This window comes from Solea senegalensis, linkage group LG18 (genome assembly GCF_019176455.1).
Source record: "Solea senegalensis isolate Sse05_10M linkage group LG18, IFAPA_SoseM_1, whole genome shotgun sequence".
Taxonomy (NCBI): domain Eukaryota; kingdom Metazoa; phylum Chordata; class Actinopteri; order Pleuronectiformes; family Soleidae; genus Solea; species Solea senegalensis.
In genome coordinates, this window is record NC_058041.1 from 13,399,340 (window position 1) to 13,417,994 (window position 18,655).

Genomic DNA, 18,655 nt, shown 5'->3' on the forward strand with positions numbered 1-18,655 from the left:
ACTGGCATTGGCAATTTATTTCATCCGTGTTACCTTGACAGTCTGACCAGTGTAGTTATTATACAGCTGATAACAGGCACTCAATGTAACTGATGACTAACTGATAACTCTGATTTGTGCAATAATCAACTAGCACGTAGATAAATCCCTACACGCGTGCGCTATAAAGACGCATCCCTTTAACTAAGTTACATTTAGTGAATTTTGGGTTATTGTGTTGTTAACCGAAAAAGAACTATTGAAATAACACCTTAGACTTCTTGTTATCTGCGTCAGACCTGTGAACCTCAGAGCCTCCCACTGACACTCGGAAACACACGGAAGTGAGAGCTCCAGTTTTTCCGCTCACTCGGGACTGAAAACGCGTCGCATGCATGTCAGTGTTTGACTGTCTGTTTACGTGTGTGTTGTATGCTTATGAGTTCTTCCCGCAGATAACTCAGAGCTTTCGTTTGCCTCTGAGACCAGCGTCCAACTCCCCCTGCGTCATGGCAGCGGCAGCGGAGGAGACGGAGGAGTGCGGCCGGAGAGGCGGCGGCGGAGCAGCGGCGGCGGCACAGGCAGTAACAGGTGATGGAGACTCGGAGGAGGCCGAGGAGTTCACCTGCTCGGCCTACTGCTCAGAGCTCTCCCGGCGGCAGAACGAGCAGAGGAAGGCGGGGTTGTTCTGCGACGTGACGCTGGCGTTTTGCTCCGGAGGAGCTTCCAGCGCGGAGAGGGTCCAAACCCTGTCCGCACACCGCACGGTTTTATCCGCGGCGTCTCACTATTTCACGCTGCTGCTGGGCGGACACTTTTCCGAGTCTCAGTCTGCGCGCGTGGAGCTGAAAGCGTGGACATGTGAGGACGGACTGGACCCAGAGACTGTGAGGAGTGTCGTTCAGTTCATGTACACGGGAGAAATCACAGTCACCACTGCTAATGTGCACCAAGTGCTGGAACTTGCCGACAGGTGATATGAAAACAACAACATACAGTACATTCAGTGTGGAGCGGAATTAAAAACGTGTCACTTCCTTACATATGAGAGGTCTTTGTTTGAAGCGGTAAATAAACCACACCTTTGTCTGGATCCACATTAGATCAGCAGGTGCACCTGTGGAACCTGACTTACCGTGACCCTTAATGGCGGACATTATGTCAGGTTACAGAGGGGAAAGCACAGTAGAATGAAGTAAATGCTTACTGGCTGAGTCCCATTTAGTTTACTCACTTTAAGGGTCACATTCTCCTGACTTATTAAACTGAACAAAGCCATCAACAACACCTGTGCATGTCAAATTGTCTGTTGTGATTAAGGGTTGTTTCCTATGATATCAAGTCTACTTTATTTTACAGAAAAAAAATAGTCCGTAAATTGCATTTAACAGAGAAATTAATTAATTAATTAGAAAATATCATTATTTGACACTAAAGTCCTTTATAAGTCAACGGCAATGACATCACAGAGCTGCTGTTTGTGGTCATGTTGTGTTAACGTTCACCTGTTGGTGATGGTTTTGTTGTTTTGCATCTGTTTGTACCTGCGTTTGTTTTGCTGTGATTATTATTGCATCTGTGGTTGCTTTGCATCTCTTGCTGCCATTTTGTGTGTGTTTTTGTGGCTCTTTTTCCCCTCCTCTTTCATCTCTGTTACATTTCATTTTGTCTTGTTCGAAGGTCTCTCTGGGGTCACTTTGCAGTTTGTCTTTGTTGTTTTGGGCTCACTGTGCGTGGGTGCAGTACAGCTCTTCAGTAATCCACCAATGCGGTTAATCTAGGGCTACAAATGGCTTTTTGTATGAGCGTAGAAGTGATTCTGCTGGGAGTATGTGAAACTTTAGTGCCTCATACATGATGTTTATTTACCATACACGTCCATGTTGGACCCACTTTCAGTTTTGCTTACAGTGTAAACAATGCACTGGGAGAACAACTATTGTTCTCCTGTACATGTTTGGGGCGTTGTGTGTCTTACACTTGTGCTTTTTTATCATTACATAGACGTTTTTGATATCATATAATTGTTAACGTTATTATTATTACTCCTGCACCTAACTTGAGTAGTAGGCACAGATGTTCATGTTGGCTATATTTCATTTAGCTGCTTGAGTTAAATGACCATGTTGTCGTGGGACACTTTGTCATTAGCAATTACACATGTTTTTCTTTCCATGACAAGTCATAGACGGTGACATTTAATTACACAGGTAATGCAAATTAAAGGGCATTTTTAAGTAGTTGTTTGAGATGATTTATGTTCATGCAAGTCCAAGCAAGTACAAGCAAACAATTAGAGAAGGTTATAACCCGTCAAGGCAGGGAATTCATGTGCTATGCATGTGTTATTACAGCTGTTTATCCTCTTTTGGAATGTCAATGTTTCAGTGTTGTGTATTCATCCATTCTTAAAGTGAATGAAATTGCAGAAATTGTTAAGTGTGCCACTGACACATCGTCCAATCCCTCCCTCTCATACATCCCTGGTAACCATGATAACTTTGGCTTTTTGTCACTTCTAGGTTCCTCCTGGTGCAGCTGAAGACCTTCTGTGGAGACTTTCTGATGAAGAAGCTGAGCTTGTCCAACTGTGTAGCCGTGCACAGCCTTGCTCACATGTACACCCTGGACCAGCTGGCCCTGGGAGCCGCCAAAACGATTAGGATGAACTTCCACAAAGTTATCCACAATGACGAATTTTACACGCTGCCATTTCACCTGCTGCGAGACTGGCTGTCGGACTCAGAAATCACCGTGGATTCTGAACAGGAGTTGTTTGAGGCCATCGTAGGATGGGTGCGCCAAAACACAGAGGAACGAGAGAAGCACTTTGAAGAGCTCTTTAGGCTTTTAAGGCTCTCCCAGATAGCTCCTACTGTCCTGACATGGGTGGTGAGAAAGGAGCCTTTAGTGGAAAATAATGCCTCTTGTCAGAAGCTGGTGTCTGACACCCTTGAGGCTCACGCTCTTCACTTGGAGGGCCTCAAGTCAGCTGATTTGGAGCTCTGTGCTTCCTACATGGCGGAGAACCAGCCACGTTTTGGCCAGATCATGGATGTAATCATGGTAGTGGGTGGTGTTTCAGAAGGTGGAGAGTACGTGAGTGAGTGTGTCGGCTACTTTGTTGCTGAGGACCGTTGGGTCAACCTGCCACACATTCACAACCACCTTGATGGACACGCCATCGCGATCACGGACAACCATGTTTATGTGGCAGGCTCCATGGAGCCAGGCTTTGCCAAGATCATGGAGCGCTACAACCCAAACCTCAACAGCTGGGAGCAGGTCTGCAGCCTCAGCTCTCGCAAGCACTCCTTCGGCTTCACATGTGTCAAAGACTTATTGTACAGCATTGGTGGTCATGGAAACTTCAGTCCGGGCTTTAGAGATATTACAGTGTATGAGCCTGAGCTGGACAAGTGGCACAGTCTTGAGCCAGCGCCAAAGATACTTCGAGACGTAAAAACAGTAAGTGTGGAGGATCGCTATGTGTATGTAATGGCCAGGACCCCTGTGGACATGGACCATGAGGATGGACTGAGCACCGTGACCACTTGCTATGATACAGAAAGTCTCAAGTGGCAGGAAGTGGACTCCTTGCCGCTCATCGACAACTACTGTATTTTTCAAATGGCTGTCGCCTCTACCAACTTCTACCACACCGCTTCCTGTTGCCCCAAGAACTACAAGGTAACAGAAAAGGCTGCTCAGCAGAAAACAAGCAGAAACATTTCCGATGATATCCTCGACAGCCTCCCTCCAGAGGTGCTTAGTATGGAAGGTGCTGCCATTTGCTACCTGGATGAAGACGTGTTTATCATTGGCGGCTGGAGGAACAGCAACAACATGGACAAGCAGTACCGCAAGGAGGTCTACCGTTACTGTGCTAAGAAGAAGCGCTGGATGCTGCTGCCACCGTTACCTCAGCCTCGCTGTCGAGCAGCAGCCTGCCACATTCGCATCCCGTACCAGTATCTGCGCGGCTGCCAGCACTACCCCATGCCCCTGAATCTGGCTCGTCAGCGGGACCGGATGCAGCAGATGCAGCAGCTCCATCGACGCACCCTTACTCTGCGGAGACAGCTACAGTCTCAGATCGAATGTTGAATCGGATGCTGTGCTTGGTCTGTGTGGTCTTGCCTTATCTAGCACTTCATCCACTGTTAGATGTGTTGTAATTTTGCCCACATAATTATCTGTGTCGTGCTGTTTGCATTTACTGGGGTGAGGCCTTCACGTTCCTGTCGGGGATGTTTCAACAGGTTAGGCAAAGAGGGCAGTTACTCCGGGTTACTTACTTGGTGCCTCCCAAGGATGTTAGCATCATAATTTCAGAGCAGAATGAACCACAAAATGTCATTATGCTTCAGGGAGTCCAAACAAACACAAAAGAAAACAGTGAAGGCAAGAGGAGGAGGAGGACGTGGAGAAAAACTGCTGTGCCAAATATTTAATTTGCTGCTGCTGCAGAAAAATGTGTTGGATATCAAGTTAAGGCAAACAACAGCAGGTGTGTCTGTTGGCAGGTAAATCTTAAATGCTGTTTATTTCAGTTTAGTATCTTGACTTTTTTGTTGAAGTCCCTTCAAATACCCAAGCTTGTTGGTTTATTGACATAATAGACACAGCCTTGCTGTTTGTAGTTTAAGACAAATCACAAAGTAAGAATATAATAAATGACCACTAGTGGGCGACTGTTGACTGCAAAAAGAACTATGTTCGAATGTAAGTTCACTGAGATATGAGCCTAATTCTCACTTGATTTACACTATCACTAAACATTTTCCTGACGAGTTAATGGTCTCAATCAGTAGTTTCAGGTGTTCTTCAAGTCTTGGTGTCAGTGTAGTTAATCATGTTCTCATTTCACGGACTAGGACACATCATGAGGCTTCAAAGCGGGAGTTCAGATTCTTATGGATTTTGTATTACCACTTACCACTTGGACTTAACATTACACTATTCAAAAATGGCTAACTAAGTTTAAAATTATCCTTATCATTTAGATCTCCATATTGCAGCATGATTTTACCCATTTTGACTTCACATCTTTAGTTTTAAATCTGTGGTTGATTGTGTCAAGAAGCTCTGACAGCTAAAAAATAAGTATCGATAAGCACACACATATTGTAGACCAGTATATTTTGTGATATGTCACATCCTAAGTCACTTTTAAACCTGCATTTTACATTCATGTTTGCAATAAAAATAGATTGCAACAATTCCATTGAATGTGGTTGAATTGAGTATGAATTCTTCAATACTTCAAACATTCAAAAAAAAAAAAACATTTTTGATTTCCCAGGTCATTGCATGATGTTTTAGTATATTGACTAAACACAAACAAATATGTACAGAAGTAATTTTTCCTGTTGGCTTATGAATTGAATTGCTGTTATGCTGTTAAATATCAAAACAGCAACCAAAGACAGTGGCTTTGTTGAGTTTTTTTGTTAGATTAATATTGTTTTTTGTATTTGTTCTGCATCTTCCTTTGACTAAGGGACAAAGAGTGCATGTTCGCACGTGGATAATGAACTGAGGAATAACTATGCAAGGTGTTTACTATGTTAAACCAGGATGTTGTCATTGTTGCCAGCTGTTACTTGCACGCAGTTTGATTATATTTCCTGCACCAAAGGACCCTGGATATTAACTTCCAGTGATTGTTTTGTAATACACTTTGTTGCTTAGTGTTGTGTGGACTGCAGTGTTACACTGTTACTGCTGAAATTGCTAGTGCCTGTGGCAATACCAGCCAAATTGACTATAACTACGATCTAATTTTGTGATGTTAGTGAGCCTAACATATTGTGCATTATGTGACAATGTACCATTGTATGTATGGAGGTTTTTCAATAACATGAGCACAGACATATGCAGATATTGTCTTAATGTAACATACGGTAAGTATATACTGTACATACTGTTTGACATGTCATGCGTTTATATGTAAGAGCTGCAAGTGTGAAAACACTGCAATAAAAACAATGAAATACAGACCTTCAATGTGTACTTACATACAGCCACAGCCAAATTGTATTTATCAAAATATACGGTAAGTACTTGATTACAATACATTACTTTTCTAATACATTTTCTAAATAATAATTAAGAAAAAAATTTAAATATCCAGAAAACAAAGTAATAAGGCAGAATTAGAAACGTGTGTGGTATTTATTTATTTATCAAGTGCAGACCTAACATTTTTGCAAAGCAAATACTAAAAAAAAAACAAATTAATAAAATAAAATAAAAATAGACATCCTCATATGATAAATGGGTGGTTGAGCTCAAGTGAGTTTGAGCTTAAGTTCAAATCAGGTAGTGCCATAATCACTATAGAAAATATGACCAGTCACTGTCTCACTGTTTAAGGTTGTACAATTAAATTCCACATCTTATTGATATAATGTAATAAATTGTATTATAAGAACCGCAATTCCACAAATATTTTAGCCTCATTTTAAATATTTTGAATTATAATGGTAAGATTCATTGACGTACACGCTGCCTGCAGTGTATTTGTAGTCATTTGTACCATTACTTTCGGGTAGGAACCAATTTGCCTCGGAACCTTGTACGTGCTACAAGGATGAGCGGGGACGTTGCGAGTCCGTTGAACGCGTAGAATGTAAACAAACGACTTAGACTACGCTGGGTTTTCCCCAATACACTTTAAACATTTTAAATATAAATGTATGTTAATATATATTTAAAAAAACCGAATGGTCTTTTAACGGTGCACAGCCGCACTCCACTCTGCAGCTCGCCGACTCATTTCTCTGATTAAAAATGGTAAGTTGCTGTCAGTCAAATTTACTATAAAACTTCAAACATTTTCAGATTTTTGTTAGTAAAAATAACACAGTTAAATTAAGCTAATAATAATAGTATTATAGATATGCGGATACAATGGGTGAGGAAATATAATTTATTTTACAGTTTAATTGTGGAACTGAATTGAATAATTCAGTTATTTTGGGCATTACAACTATGAAATAAATAATTTCTGAAATGAGGTTTCTGCTTGTTTCTGCTTGTCATGTAGATACACCAGATTCCCTGGATCTACACACCTGTGCGGACTGTCCTGGCCTTCTGGCAGCAGCTCACCAAAACCCAGGTAAACTAAGCTGAATACATTTTTACACAGAACTTTGTTATCGTGAGCTAAAAAAGAGAGTTTACCTTCAAAGGACTTCCTGGCTAAAAATGTTATTATGATAATAATGCAGATTTTCACACATGAACATTACACTTGTGTTAGAATGTATTAATGTGTAATCTCCTAAAGAAAGATGCATCTTCTCCACATGTAAGAAAAACAAATGCATTCTTCTGTCTGTCCATCCATCTTCTACCACCACTTTATCCTCCCCACAAGGGTCTGAACTTGATATAATTACCCAAAGACCTGAGGGCAACAGCAAATATTGATTTGAAGCAAAGTGAAGACCTACATTTAGCCAGGGTTTAACTTGTCGTTTATTTCATTGTTTGATTCATATTTTTACTTTTACCAAATTTTAAATCTGTTTTAATTCCAATTTTAGTTAATTTTACCTGCTTACTTTACTTACTATGCTTCAGATTCTTCAAATTTTTGTTCAGTGTTTATCGTCTCATTGCTGATTGTTGAGATTTATAATGGCTTTTGCATTAATTTGCTTTGTATGTAGATAGGAGTATGTATTTTCTGAAGTACTGATTAATGTCTGATGAATTAATTAAGCCACTGTCCATCGCCCTTCCTCTGCTCTCGGTATTCCTATAGGACTGTGTGTGGATAAATGTGCATTTTAAAACAAAACTCTCCTTTGTTCAGATCCCAGAGCTGACCAGTTGCTCGGTGCTGATGAGGGAGCGCAGCCGAGTGGAGGAGACCATCTACGCCATGCAGCGGGCAGGTGCGGGCAGCCTGCAGGTGAGAGCATCGATTAGGGGGATAGTCTTCCCAAAACAGAAGGCACTTAACTGTCATCATAATGTCCACATGTACTGTATATAGAGCATCAAAACTCACTAACTCCATGCCCCTTATGTTAACACAGTGCTGTACACTGTTTCACTAAAGTTACACTGACTAGAAGAGAAAATTGACCAATTACTGAAATAATATTATCTGAGAGTTGTGAGCCTTTATGGATAAGGAGTATTTAGTAAGAGTCTGACATTGTTACTGAAGCACTAGTGTCCCTGGCGTCGAGGTGTTGCAGGAAGAGGCAGCAGCCAAATGTGCTGCACATTTGTTTTAATCATGGAATGATTCATGAGTTGAAGACTTTTATTTCCAAATCATTTTTCCCAGGTAATCTCGGACTTTGACATGACACTGAGCAGATTTGCCCACAATGGGAAGAGAGTGCCCACCACCCACAGTAAGCACATGTGAATACTCTGTATCACACTGTTGTGAAACTGTTACAAACAAACCTGTTTTCCTTGCCTCGCAGACATCTTGGATAGCCGGTTGTTGATTGATAAAGACTGCACTAGAAAGGTAAGTGTGTCATATGTCATCAAGGCATTAATTAGTCTATTTTACACCAATGTTGTTGTTCCCAATGCAGTTGCTTTTCATTTTTGTACAATATCATGGACATTTCACTTCACATGTGGAAACACTGTGTTTTCTACTCCATAATGCTGCATGACACTCCTTTATAGATGAGGGAGCTGCTGAACATCTACTATCCCATAGAGATTGATGCAGGCCGCAGTGCCGAAGAGAAGCTGCCTCTTATGGTAGAATGGTGAGAATCTGTTTTATTATATGTGCAGTGGTCTTGGAAGGTTTGTGGAGGCTTTGAAATCTTTTCGTTGTGTGTGTAGAGAAATATCAAACACTTGAAAAATACTCTTTTAAAACCCACAGTTTGCTTAACAAAGTTGATTCCAGGGCTGGGTCCTTCCAATGTTGAAGTCTTGAAGTGTGTGTTGCTCTCTACAGGTGGACAAAAGTTCATGAGCTACTGATTCAGCAGAGGATTAGAAAGGACATGCTCGCACGGGCTGTCATGGAATCAGACGCTATGCTCAGGTACAAACAGCTGTAATGACATTAAACATTTTCTAATTCCACAATATCTTTTCAGTTTTGCTTAAAACATATTCTTACTGATGGTTTATTTATGTATCAGATTATTTTGATCTTATTTCTTGTTATTTTACTGTATATCTTTTTGTGTGTGTCTTTAGGGATGGCTACAAAGTGTTTTTCGAACATCTGGCCGAGCACCAGGTTCCTCTGCTGATCCTCTCGGCCGGTGTTGGAGACGTGCTGGAGGAGGTGATCCGACAGAACAACGTTTTCTATCCCAATGTCCACATCATTTCCAACTACATGGACTTTGACCAGACTGTGAGTACGAGCACAGCTGCCTTTGACACTGTTCTGTATGTATGTTGATAAATGTAAATTACACCACTCCGTCTTCCCATTGGTTCATTGATTTCACTGCATTTAATGTTAATTAGATCAATGCAGACTGGACTGTAACAATTCTCACGTTTATCAAATTAATGAAAAAGAACACTTGAGTTACTCAGGAAGTGGAAAAATATTACTTATTACTTGGTATCAAAATTAATAGGTTACATTACTCATTATATTGCTGTATTACTTTCGTAAAAGCAGTAGGGCTGCAACAATTATTCCCTTAATCGAGTATTAATCAACTATTTTGATAATTAATCAATTTGAGTGTGGTTTTTTTTTAATAATTAAAACAACTTTTCTGATTTTTCAGCTTTTTAAATGTGAATATTTTCTGGTTTCTCTGCTCCATTTTACAAAGACATTAAAACTGAATTCTGTTTGGTTTGTGGACAAAACAACACATTTGACAACATCATAATACCCAGGTTTGAAAAACTGACATTTTATGGACCAAACAAGTCGATTAATTGAGAAAATAATCGACAGATTGGTCAATTATGAAAATAATCATTAGTTGCAGCCCTAAAATGCAGTCAACAAGTGATAAAAAAGAACTGTATCCACTGTACTGGTAAAAAAAATAATTGAATAAATGCAGTCAGACTGTAAAACAGCAAACACTGCAGCCTCAGAGTTAAAAAAAAATATCACTCTTTCCCAACTTCAGAGAAAATGGTGAGGTGAGAGATATTCACCTGCAATATGAAGATTCACCAGTAGATGTTGCTAAATCCTGCACTCTGTACCTTTAAAAGTGCAATTCTTTCAGATTTAAGACCAAGCAAAGACTCTGATGTTGTTACTCCAATAACTTCAGTCTCTATATAACAGAGTGTTTTACTGTTTATTGTTGTTTTGTTGATTAGGGCATCCTGCAAGCCTTTAAAGGCCAACTCCTCCACACTTTTAACAAGAGAGAAGGCGCTCTGTCACACGCTGTCAACCTCCAGGAGCTGCAGGGTCGACCCAACGTGCTCCTGCTGGGAGACTCGTTGGGAGACCTAACCATGGCCGACGGGGTGACTGATCCCCAGAACGTCCTGACCATTGGCTTCCTGAATGACCAGGTCAGACCACTGGTGTGTGGTGCTGGGATTCCTCACATCCAAGTTGAGGATGCTGAGTTTCTCACTGTGTTTTTTTTGTGTCTCTCAGGTAGAAGAAAGGAAGGAGTCGTACGTCAACTCCTACGACATCGTGCTGGTGAAAGACGAGACTCTGGACGTCCCAAACATCATCCTTAGATACATTACCTCATCATCAAGAGTCAAGTAAAACACCCACACATACATGCATGCCGGGACTTGTGCACTCCACTGACAGTGTTGATTATTATCACTTACCTTAAACAAGAACTCCAGACTTGGGTTTTTTGTGAGTAGAAGTGGTTTATTAAGTGAATCAAAGATGAGAATCTACTATATTTTATTCATTTCACTCACATTTTTCTTGATTTGATCATTTCAAAGGCAAAGTCAAAAGGATTTTAGTATTTTTGATTTTCATAAATACCTGCAGCTGTTAACCATCTTAAATTATTTTATTTCCTCTCCTCTTCTTAAGATGGAATAAAGACCTTTTTGTTTGAATTTGTTATTATGATATTAAAAGTAATTACACAGTTAAATGGTGAAAAGTGTCTAAAGTACATTATCTACCAGCGTTTTTCTACTGCTGCGTCTGTACAACAGTGACCAAACAGGAACCAGGGAAGTTTGTCTTCTCTTCGTTTTTATTCATTTTTAGGTCAAACACTTTTTTTTTTAACTTTGCTGTTTAAATGTACAAAGATGCATAATATGATCATGAATGGAAAAAAAGCTAAAAACACATGTGTTTATTGATCTGTGTCATGTTCACTTTGGGTGTATTTTGTGTATACTGTATTGCCTCTGTGTACTTTGCAAGTACTCGATGTTCAGCCACTACACATGCACATGCACTGTCTTTGGTTCTTCTACTGTGACAGTAAAGTTCAATACAGAAACACCAGCATCAAACACATGGTACTGTGTGTGAAACGTGTGTCGAACTTTACGTTGAGCTTGTTGTACTTTATTATAGGTGTAATATTTAAGCAAAGGAAATGTGAATATGGAAAAGCTTGTGATGAGTGTGCTCTCTTAAGTGTTGGATGTAGTTCATGTTTAAAAAAAAAAAATGTATTTGAACAATGTTCTCCAGGTAAAACAGATGCGATCCACTGAAATCCACCTTTTTGTTTTTCTAATAACCCATGATTTTAGTCGCTACATTTGATTTCACAGAATCATGAATAATATACCAATAAGTGACATAAATATTACCTTTGTTTGTTTTGCACTGTGAGGTGTTTGTTTTATCTTCTCTGTCAAAACCTGGCATCTACATTACCCACAATGCAATGCAACTGCTGACAGTTAAGTCAGAGTGTTATAGGTGTATTTCCCCTTTTAGTGTGACATTGACACGTTTCAACTGTGTGACACAAAGGCAGCTTTATCTTTTGTCATCGCTGCATATTTTCAGCCTCTTTTTTATTTTTTGCCGTGATGCATGTTGTGGGAAAAATTGAAACCATGTTTGTTTTCTGACATTTTAATGACTTCAGGGACAAATGAAAAGGTGCTCCGTCGATTGTCTGAAACACAACTGTCCAACTCAAACACTCACACAACACAAAAGCTACGCAAGAAGATTCTCCGCACTATTTTCTTGTCATATCAAAACATGTGCAATATTAAAACATTGGCGCTTTGAAGGAAAAGTCTCTCGTTGCTTGTTTTGTTTTTTTTTTAAGGTGTTGGGGTTCATCCCTGAGAGAGAGCGAGAGCGTGTAAAAGCCTCAGTCACCTCATCACAACTCCTCATGCCTCATCTGTTCCCGTTCCTTGTCCTCTTCTACCTTTAGTTTGAGCTCGTCGGCCGTTATCAATCCGTCTTTGTTCCGGTCCTGGTTTTCGAACATGTCGATGACGACCTGCTCCATCGTCAGGTCGGGCTTGATGCGACCTTTGCCCTCTGCCACCTGCCGCTTGATGAACTCTTCGAACTGCACAAGGTCAAAGAGGTCAATTGTCATTTTTTGCTACCAACTATGTTACAATTGTCATTATACACTTAAATACAACATAACTAAACAAAGATGCTTCACAAAGCATGGGTGAGTATGTCAGAGTTATATGAACATGAAGAATATAATTATTATTTGTTTTCAACTTTACACTAGGGATGGGATGTTTGACACTGAGCCTGTTTCACTCTATTGAAGCAAACTGGTTGGAAACGCTATGTCAAGGCTTGTATTAACATCTCCCATGATCATGTGACCGATGGTGTTTGAGGCTTTATGCGTCACAGTGAAACACCGGTAGTGAGGTGACTGAATCTTTGGCACTGTTTCATTTGTCAAGGAGACGTGGAATGCTCGGTGTTGAATTGGAAATATAATTATAAGTCGTAACAGGGCAACGCATTTAAACATTTTATTTGTAAATTTGCATTTCAAAATGTTGTAACACCATTTATTGATTTTGTGTTAGAACAGGAAGTTTGTGGCTGCTATAAATGCAGCTGACCACTAGATGTCACAGGTAGGGTCTGTATTTGAGGCTCTGAAGCTTCAACTCTTTTTTTCAATCAGGAAGAAGCCTCACAAGGCTTCATCAACCTATCTCTATGTTATACCATGGTAATTACCACATTTAGTTCATATGAACCATTTTCTAATGAAAGTATTACACTGTAGTGATTCTAATGACCAAGCCATCACCTGCTCATTACAATAGAAAGAAGAGGGTATCAGCATAATATTACCTCCCTATCACTCTAGTATTATGTTACTAATCAACTGACTGACCACTTAACACATGGAAGTAACCACATTTCAATTGACCTACCTGAAAGCAAATATGTCACAAGTGAAGCTACTGACAGTGAAGACATTTAGAGAAGAGCAATCACCCTAATTGAGCCAATAAAATGTGACACAATGTCTTCTTGTCTATGAAATGTCTATGGTTATAGTCACTGTAGTCTTTGAGTGTTTATCTCACTGTTGTTGCCGTTGCCTGATCTGTACCTCTGTGTCTGAAATCAAGTGAATGGATGGACTGATTGTGAGCAGCAGTAACTCACCTCCTCCTGTGTGACCTCGTTGTCCTTGTTTGTGTCCATGTCTTCAAACAGGTTTGTAGGAGAATCCTCGAGCCACACAAACAGGTAACCAGGGGGGACGCCCTTCTGGAAGCTCAGCATCTCGATGTCAAACACCAACACGGCGCTACTGGGCACACCAGTGGCTAATGGACAGAAAATAACATGGTTAGAGTTTAAATTTTGCTCTTAATATCGGTGATAATTAAGCATATCGACTTCATGGTCATTATTACTTTTCTATTTTTTTGTAGACAGTGTAACTTATGGCATTATAGAAGTATTTTTAACTAATCTACAGTTCAGCACTGTTTGCACTACTTGTATGACTTTTTCGACTGATTTTGGACGACATCCTATACTATGACTTTTTTGTTTTCCGGATGACATGCTATACTATGGTGTTTTGCTGTCATATAGGACAACATAGTATAGCATGTGTCCACAAGGTTGGTGTACTGTTTGGTACTCTTGCCTTTGAAGCAAAATATCCAGGTTCAAGCCATGGTTGGAACAAGTACTCTGCAAGCCTGAGATGAATTGGTGTGACTTTGGACACACCAATGTACACTATTTTTGACGACATACTATACTATGACTTTTTCGACTGATTTTGGAAGACATACTATACTATGACTTTTTCGACTGATTTTGGACGACATACTATAACATACTATAGTATGACATTTTGGACAACATACTATACTATGACTTTTTGACTGGTTTTGGACTATATACTATACTATGACTCTTTGGTAACATTTTGGACAACTTACTATACTATGACTTTTTTGCAACATTTTGGACAACATACAATACTATGACTTTTTTTACTGATTTGGACGACATACTATTGTATGAATTTTTTGACTGATTTTGGACCACATACTATGACTTTTTCACTGATTTTGGACAATATACTATACTATGATTTTTTGACTGATTTTGGACGACATACTTTACTATAACCCTTGGTTCACATTTTGGAAAGACATACTATACTATGACTTTTTTCACTGATTTTGGAGGACATACTTTACTATGACCTTCAAAGTCATTTTGGGCGACATACTATGATTTTTCGGCGGTCATAGTAATTGATGACATTTTTACTAAATATTGTGTAAATCTTGCTATGATTAGGCTATTCTGGGAGAGTTTAAACCACCCCATGGGACTCGAAACCCACAATCCCTGGCATTAGGCCACTGGGGCAGGCGTACACCTTGTCACATGTCGTCTTTTGACTGATTTTGGACGACATACTATACTATGACTTTTTTGACTGATTTTGGACGACATACTATAGTATGACTTTCTGGTGTCATTTTGGACGACATACTATAGTATGACTTTCTGGTGTCATTTTGGACGACATACTATATAGTATGACTTTTTAGTGTTATTTTGGACAACATACTATACTATGACTTTGACTGATTTTGGACAGCATACTATATCAGCCTTTTTTTGGTTATTTTGGACGACTTAGTACACTATGACTTTTTTTAGGTGATTTTAGACGACATAGTACGTCGTCAAATAAATCATAGTATAGTATGTCGTCCAAAATTTGACAAAAATGTCATAGTTTTACGACTAATTTTAATTAAATAGTGCATTTGTATGTCAAAGGTATTGTTGAAAAAAGTGAGTATAAAAAAAGTGAGTGTAAAGTGAGTCACCAATGGTGCCTAAACATCTTCTCATTATCAAATTTTTCCCTTGTTAAAAAAAGTTTGGACACTCCCAGTCTAAAAGCTTCAACTTTTAAAAGTTCAATCCACCCAAAATCAGCAGCAAGAAGCAAAATTTCACCGTGGAATTTCTAATCCAATATAGTATAAATACATGAAACTAGAAGGATAAATTCTTCTTTTCTTTTGTTGTTTGTTTTTATTATATTGTATTTAACAGGAAATACATGCTGTTTTAATTAACAGGGTTTCTTAGATGAGTTAGAAACACTATATAGAGTCAATATTGTTCAATTTAATATGTTGTGTCATTAATTGTACTTGAATTATCCATGTGTCTTTATTATGTCATGTTATTATACACAACACCTCAGAAGCAAACCAGTTATGCATTTGTAGTTTTATTATGATCCTGGTATGTAACCAATCCACCAATCATCATCATGTCAAAGAAATTCAAGTAAATAGACCAACGTTCACTTGACAGCCACATCACAGCAATGATGGTGCATATTTAAAGGTACAATGCACGTGTTATGGAAACAAAAGAGTGCTAAAGATGCCCACAGTCAGCAAACACACGTTCAGTGAACATAACGATGAATACACCAAAACCCATCAATCAATACATGATTTAACAATGTCTTAATATCGTCAGCTTCCGTCCATATGAACACAAAATAAAAAGGCATTACAAGACCAGAAATAACCTTATTATATACTGAATATTTTACACATAAAGTAAAATATTGGAGTAAAGTTAGGGCAGTGGAAAGTTTATCTCCTCTTGTGTTGAAATAAATAAAAAAAACCAGGAAATTACACAAACAACAACAACAACAGATAAATGCCAACCAGGGCTTCACATTAAAATAAATAACATCCAAAGACACACACGCTTGTCTCAGGTTCAACAGGTTAAGAAATGTTACATTCAGAAAATGAGGTCTACAGGTTAGAAAAAGACGGAAAAACGCGGTGTGAAGGTGCGTGTGGTGAAGCGCGTGAGCGCCATGGACACGTGTCACGTCAGTATGAAGTTTCACATACTTTTTATCACTATTATTCTGCACAGTTAGTGTAGGGTCATCACTAGTTATTAAACTATAAAGCTTTTTTTGTGCATCAAGACATTTCTACACGTGTCATTTACGGAAAAAACAAAGGGAAAACTGGAGCGCTCTGTCTTTTATCAGGAAAAATACAGCGGCGCTTTCTAATCTGAATGAGTTACAGTTACATTTATGCATTCTGCATAAACTAAAGGTCAAATCTGACTCAGTTACAGTACAAGTCAAGATCAGGATAGACAAAAGGAATTAGAGTAAATCATAAAAGTTATTTCAAGACAATAAAACCTAAAGAGTAGAAGTGACAGAGCTTCACTATTGCACTAAAATTCAAACATCACTACTTAGTACTGAGCAAAGTTTCACTTAGAAACTGATTAAATAACAGAAAGTATGATTACTTTGTGGAGTGGGGCCACATTTGTCCTATGTTAAATATACATATATATATATATATACGTGTGTATATATATATATGTACAAAGTACTTCAGCTTCACTTCTTTTTTCTATTTTATATGAAGTCTTTTAAAAAATCTGACAGTTGAGGAAGGATTTTATGAATAAATAATAACTGTGTTGGAATGTGGATTAAAAAAAGGCAAACTGACTTAACTTGGCTCCCGACACTTGTTTGTAAGTGCACTAAAGCACCTTCTTTGCCTTTCCACATCCATGCAGCCACTTCTCTTCATACATTTACTTCTAGAACTGAATTAAAATATTAAGTCAGGTCGTCTGAACTAAAATGGCCGGAAAAAAAAGTATTAAATATTTCAAATTTGTGTCAAAAAATGGAAAACAAAACAGAGAAAAAAAAGTGGGGGGAAAGTTGCCCCAAATAAATCAAGTTTTGAAACAAATCTAAGTCTAAACATGTTATCAATGACAAATCAATCAATCTATAAAGATAAGTTTATCAAAATAAATGTTAATCCTGGCCAATGCAAATCAGTTTGGGGGAATTTCTTGAACAAATATTTATGAAAAAAAATATCCCCCCAATCTTTTTTTTTTTAAATTCCTATGTGGACCAAAAATTACAGTAACATAAATAATAATCATAAAACTCACATGAATCACATTACTGTCATTATTTAAACAAACCAAACATTAACACTGAAGAAAAACAGCAAAGGGAAAAGACAAATGTGCAAAATGCTGTTTGAGGGGGAGGAAAATGTTTTTCTCTAAAAAAGAAATTATGAATTTAATCATCATTGAAATCATAATTGATTCACTTAAATAAAATTAAAAAAAAATGCTGTTACCATGTTTAGCGTTCGGCCTTGACAGTGAAAGTAAGTTTAGAGACTGGTTTCTAATTAACTGATCTCACTGTTCAATAAAAACCTTTAAAATAATTGTAAATAATAATAATAATATTTTTTATGCTGTATATTTTCAAACATATTCATCCAGGGCTTCCCACAGTCAGGGCTGTGGTCTCCTGTTGGGCAAAGGAGGTATTGCAGATTGGTCTCAGAGAGGGTGATAAAGTTTCTTCATTATTTCTTCATCTCGCACCACCATGTTTCTACAGTAGCCTGAATGGACAAAATGCTAAAAACTAATGATAAGCTCCCTCAGATCAGGATGGATTATTAAATACAGTGTCATTGTTAATGTTTATGTTAATGTTTTGTGCTACTTTCTTGCAGATTGTGAGCCTTGGCAGTTGTGGAGTATTGTTAAGGGTCTGCAAACCTCAGACTTTTGGGAAGATGTGTGTGAATCTGTTGATGGTATAGGGCTGAGCAATTAATGGATTTAATACATTAATTAGAAATACTAGATTAATCGATTCCTCTTTAAGGTCCACACAGCAGTGGGCTTGCGTGGTTCCTCAAATTTCCTCTCTGTATATTATAGGTTTTTATCCAGCTGCACTTAAACCTAAAAGTATATTTTACAGTTAAAGTAAATGCATTATTAGTTTAATAAGAAGGAAAAAAAATGTATATAATATTTTAGGCCATATTGCTCAGCCCTACAAAAATAAAAATAAGACGTTGAAATAACATGGACAGTCATAGAAGCACTACAATCCCCTGTGGAACCAGCTGAAGATCATGTTTGTATAGATACAGCCACAAAATAAAAAAGAGAAGCATTTTAGATGCTGCACAAGTCAATAATGGACATTCACAGCCTTAAAAAAAAAAAAAAGAAGCAGTTTAGTGTCAGAGCGCTGCCTTTCAGAAAACATCTGAACGGACTGGAAACATGTGAGCGCGCTTCGTGTGCCCTTTACAGTACTGTGAAACTGGAACAGTCGGGGAAAAGAATCGTACAAGCCAGCTTGTCGGACTCCCTTCACGATGTTCTCGACCC

At 38.5% G+C, this 18,655-nt stretch overlaps 3 protein-coding genes across 3 annotated transcripts in view; 2 read left to right on the top strand and 1 right to left on the bottom strand.

Annotated features, from left to right (window-relative positions):
- The first annotated feature begins 72 nt into the window (after nucleotides 1-72).
- On the top strand, nucleotides 73-5,290 carry klhl11 (kelch-like family member 11). Its single transcript, XM_044013133.1, has 2 exons — nucleotides 73-952; nucleotides 2,502-5,290. The coding sequence occupies exons 1-2, from the start codon at nucleotides 375-377 to the stop codon at nucleotides 4,084-4,086; spliced, it is 2,163 nt and encodes a 720-aa protein (XP_043869068.1). The 5' UTR covers nucleotides 73-374; the 3' UTR covers nucleotides 4,087-5,290.
- A 1,278-nt stretch (nucleotides 5,291-6,568) lies between these two features.
- On the top strand, nucleotides 6,569-11,202 carry LOC122759029 (7-methylguanosine phosphate-specific 5'-nucleotidase-like). Its single transcript, XM_044013497.1, has 10 exons — nucleotides 6,569-6,777; nucleotides 7,031-7,105; nucleotides 7,808-7,906; nucleotides 8,291-8,360; nucleotides 8,436-8,482; nucleotides 8,650-8,735; nucleotides 8,933-9,022; nucleotides 9,181-9,343; nucleotides 10,288-10,488; nucleotides 10,577-11,202. The coding sequence occupies exons 1-10, from the start codon at nucleotides 6,775-6,777 to the stop codon at nucleotides 10,694-10,696; spliced, it is 954 nt and encodes a 317-aa protein (XP_043869432.1). The 5' UTR covers nucleotides 6,569-6,774; the 3' UTR covers nucleotides 10,697-11,202.
- A 780-nt stretch (nucleotides 11,203-11,982) lies between these two features.
- The window catches only part of fkbp10b (FKBP prolyl isomerase 10b), a 261,449-nt gene continuing 254,776 nt past the window's right edge, over nucleotides 11,983-18,655 (bottom strand). The window contains exons 9-10 of the mRNA XM_044013467.1: nucleotides 13,538-13,701; nucleotides 11,983-12,452 (exon numbers count right to left, since the gene is read on the bottom strand). Coding sequence (XP_043869402.1) covers nucleotides 12,258-12,452; nucleotides 13,538-13,701 — 359 coding nt within the window. The 3' untranslated portion in view covers nucleotides 11,983-12,257. The remainder of the gene's footprint in view (nucleotides 12,453-13,537; nucleotides 13,702-18,655) is intronic.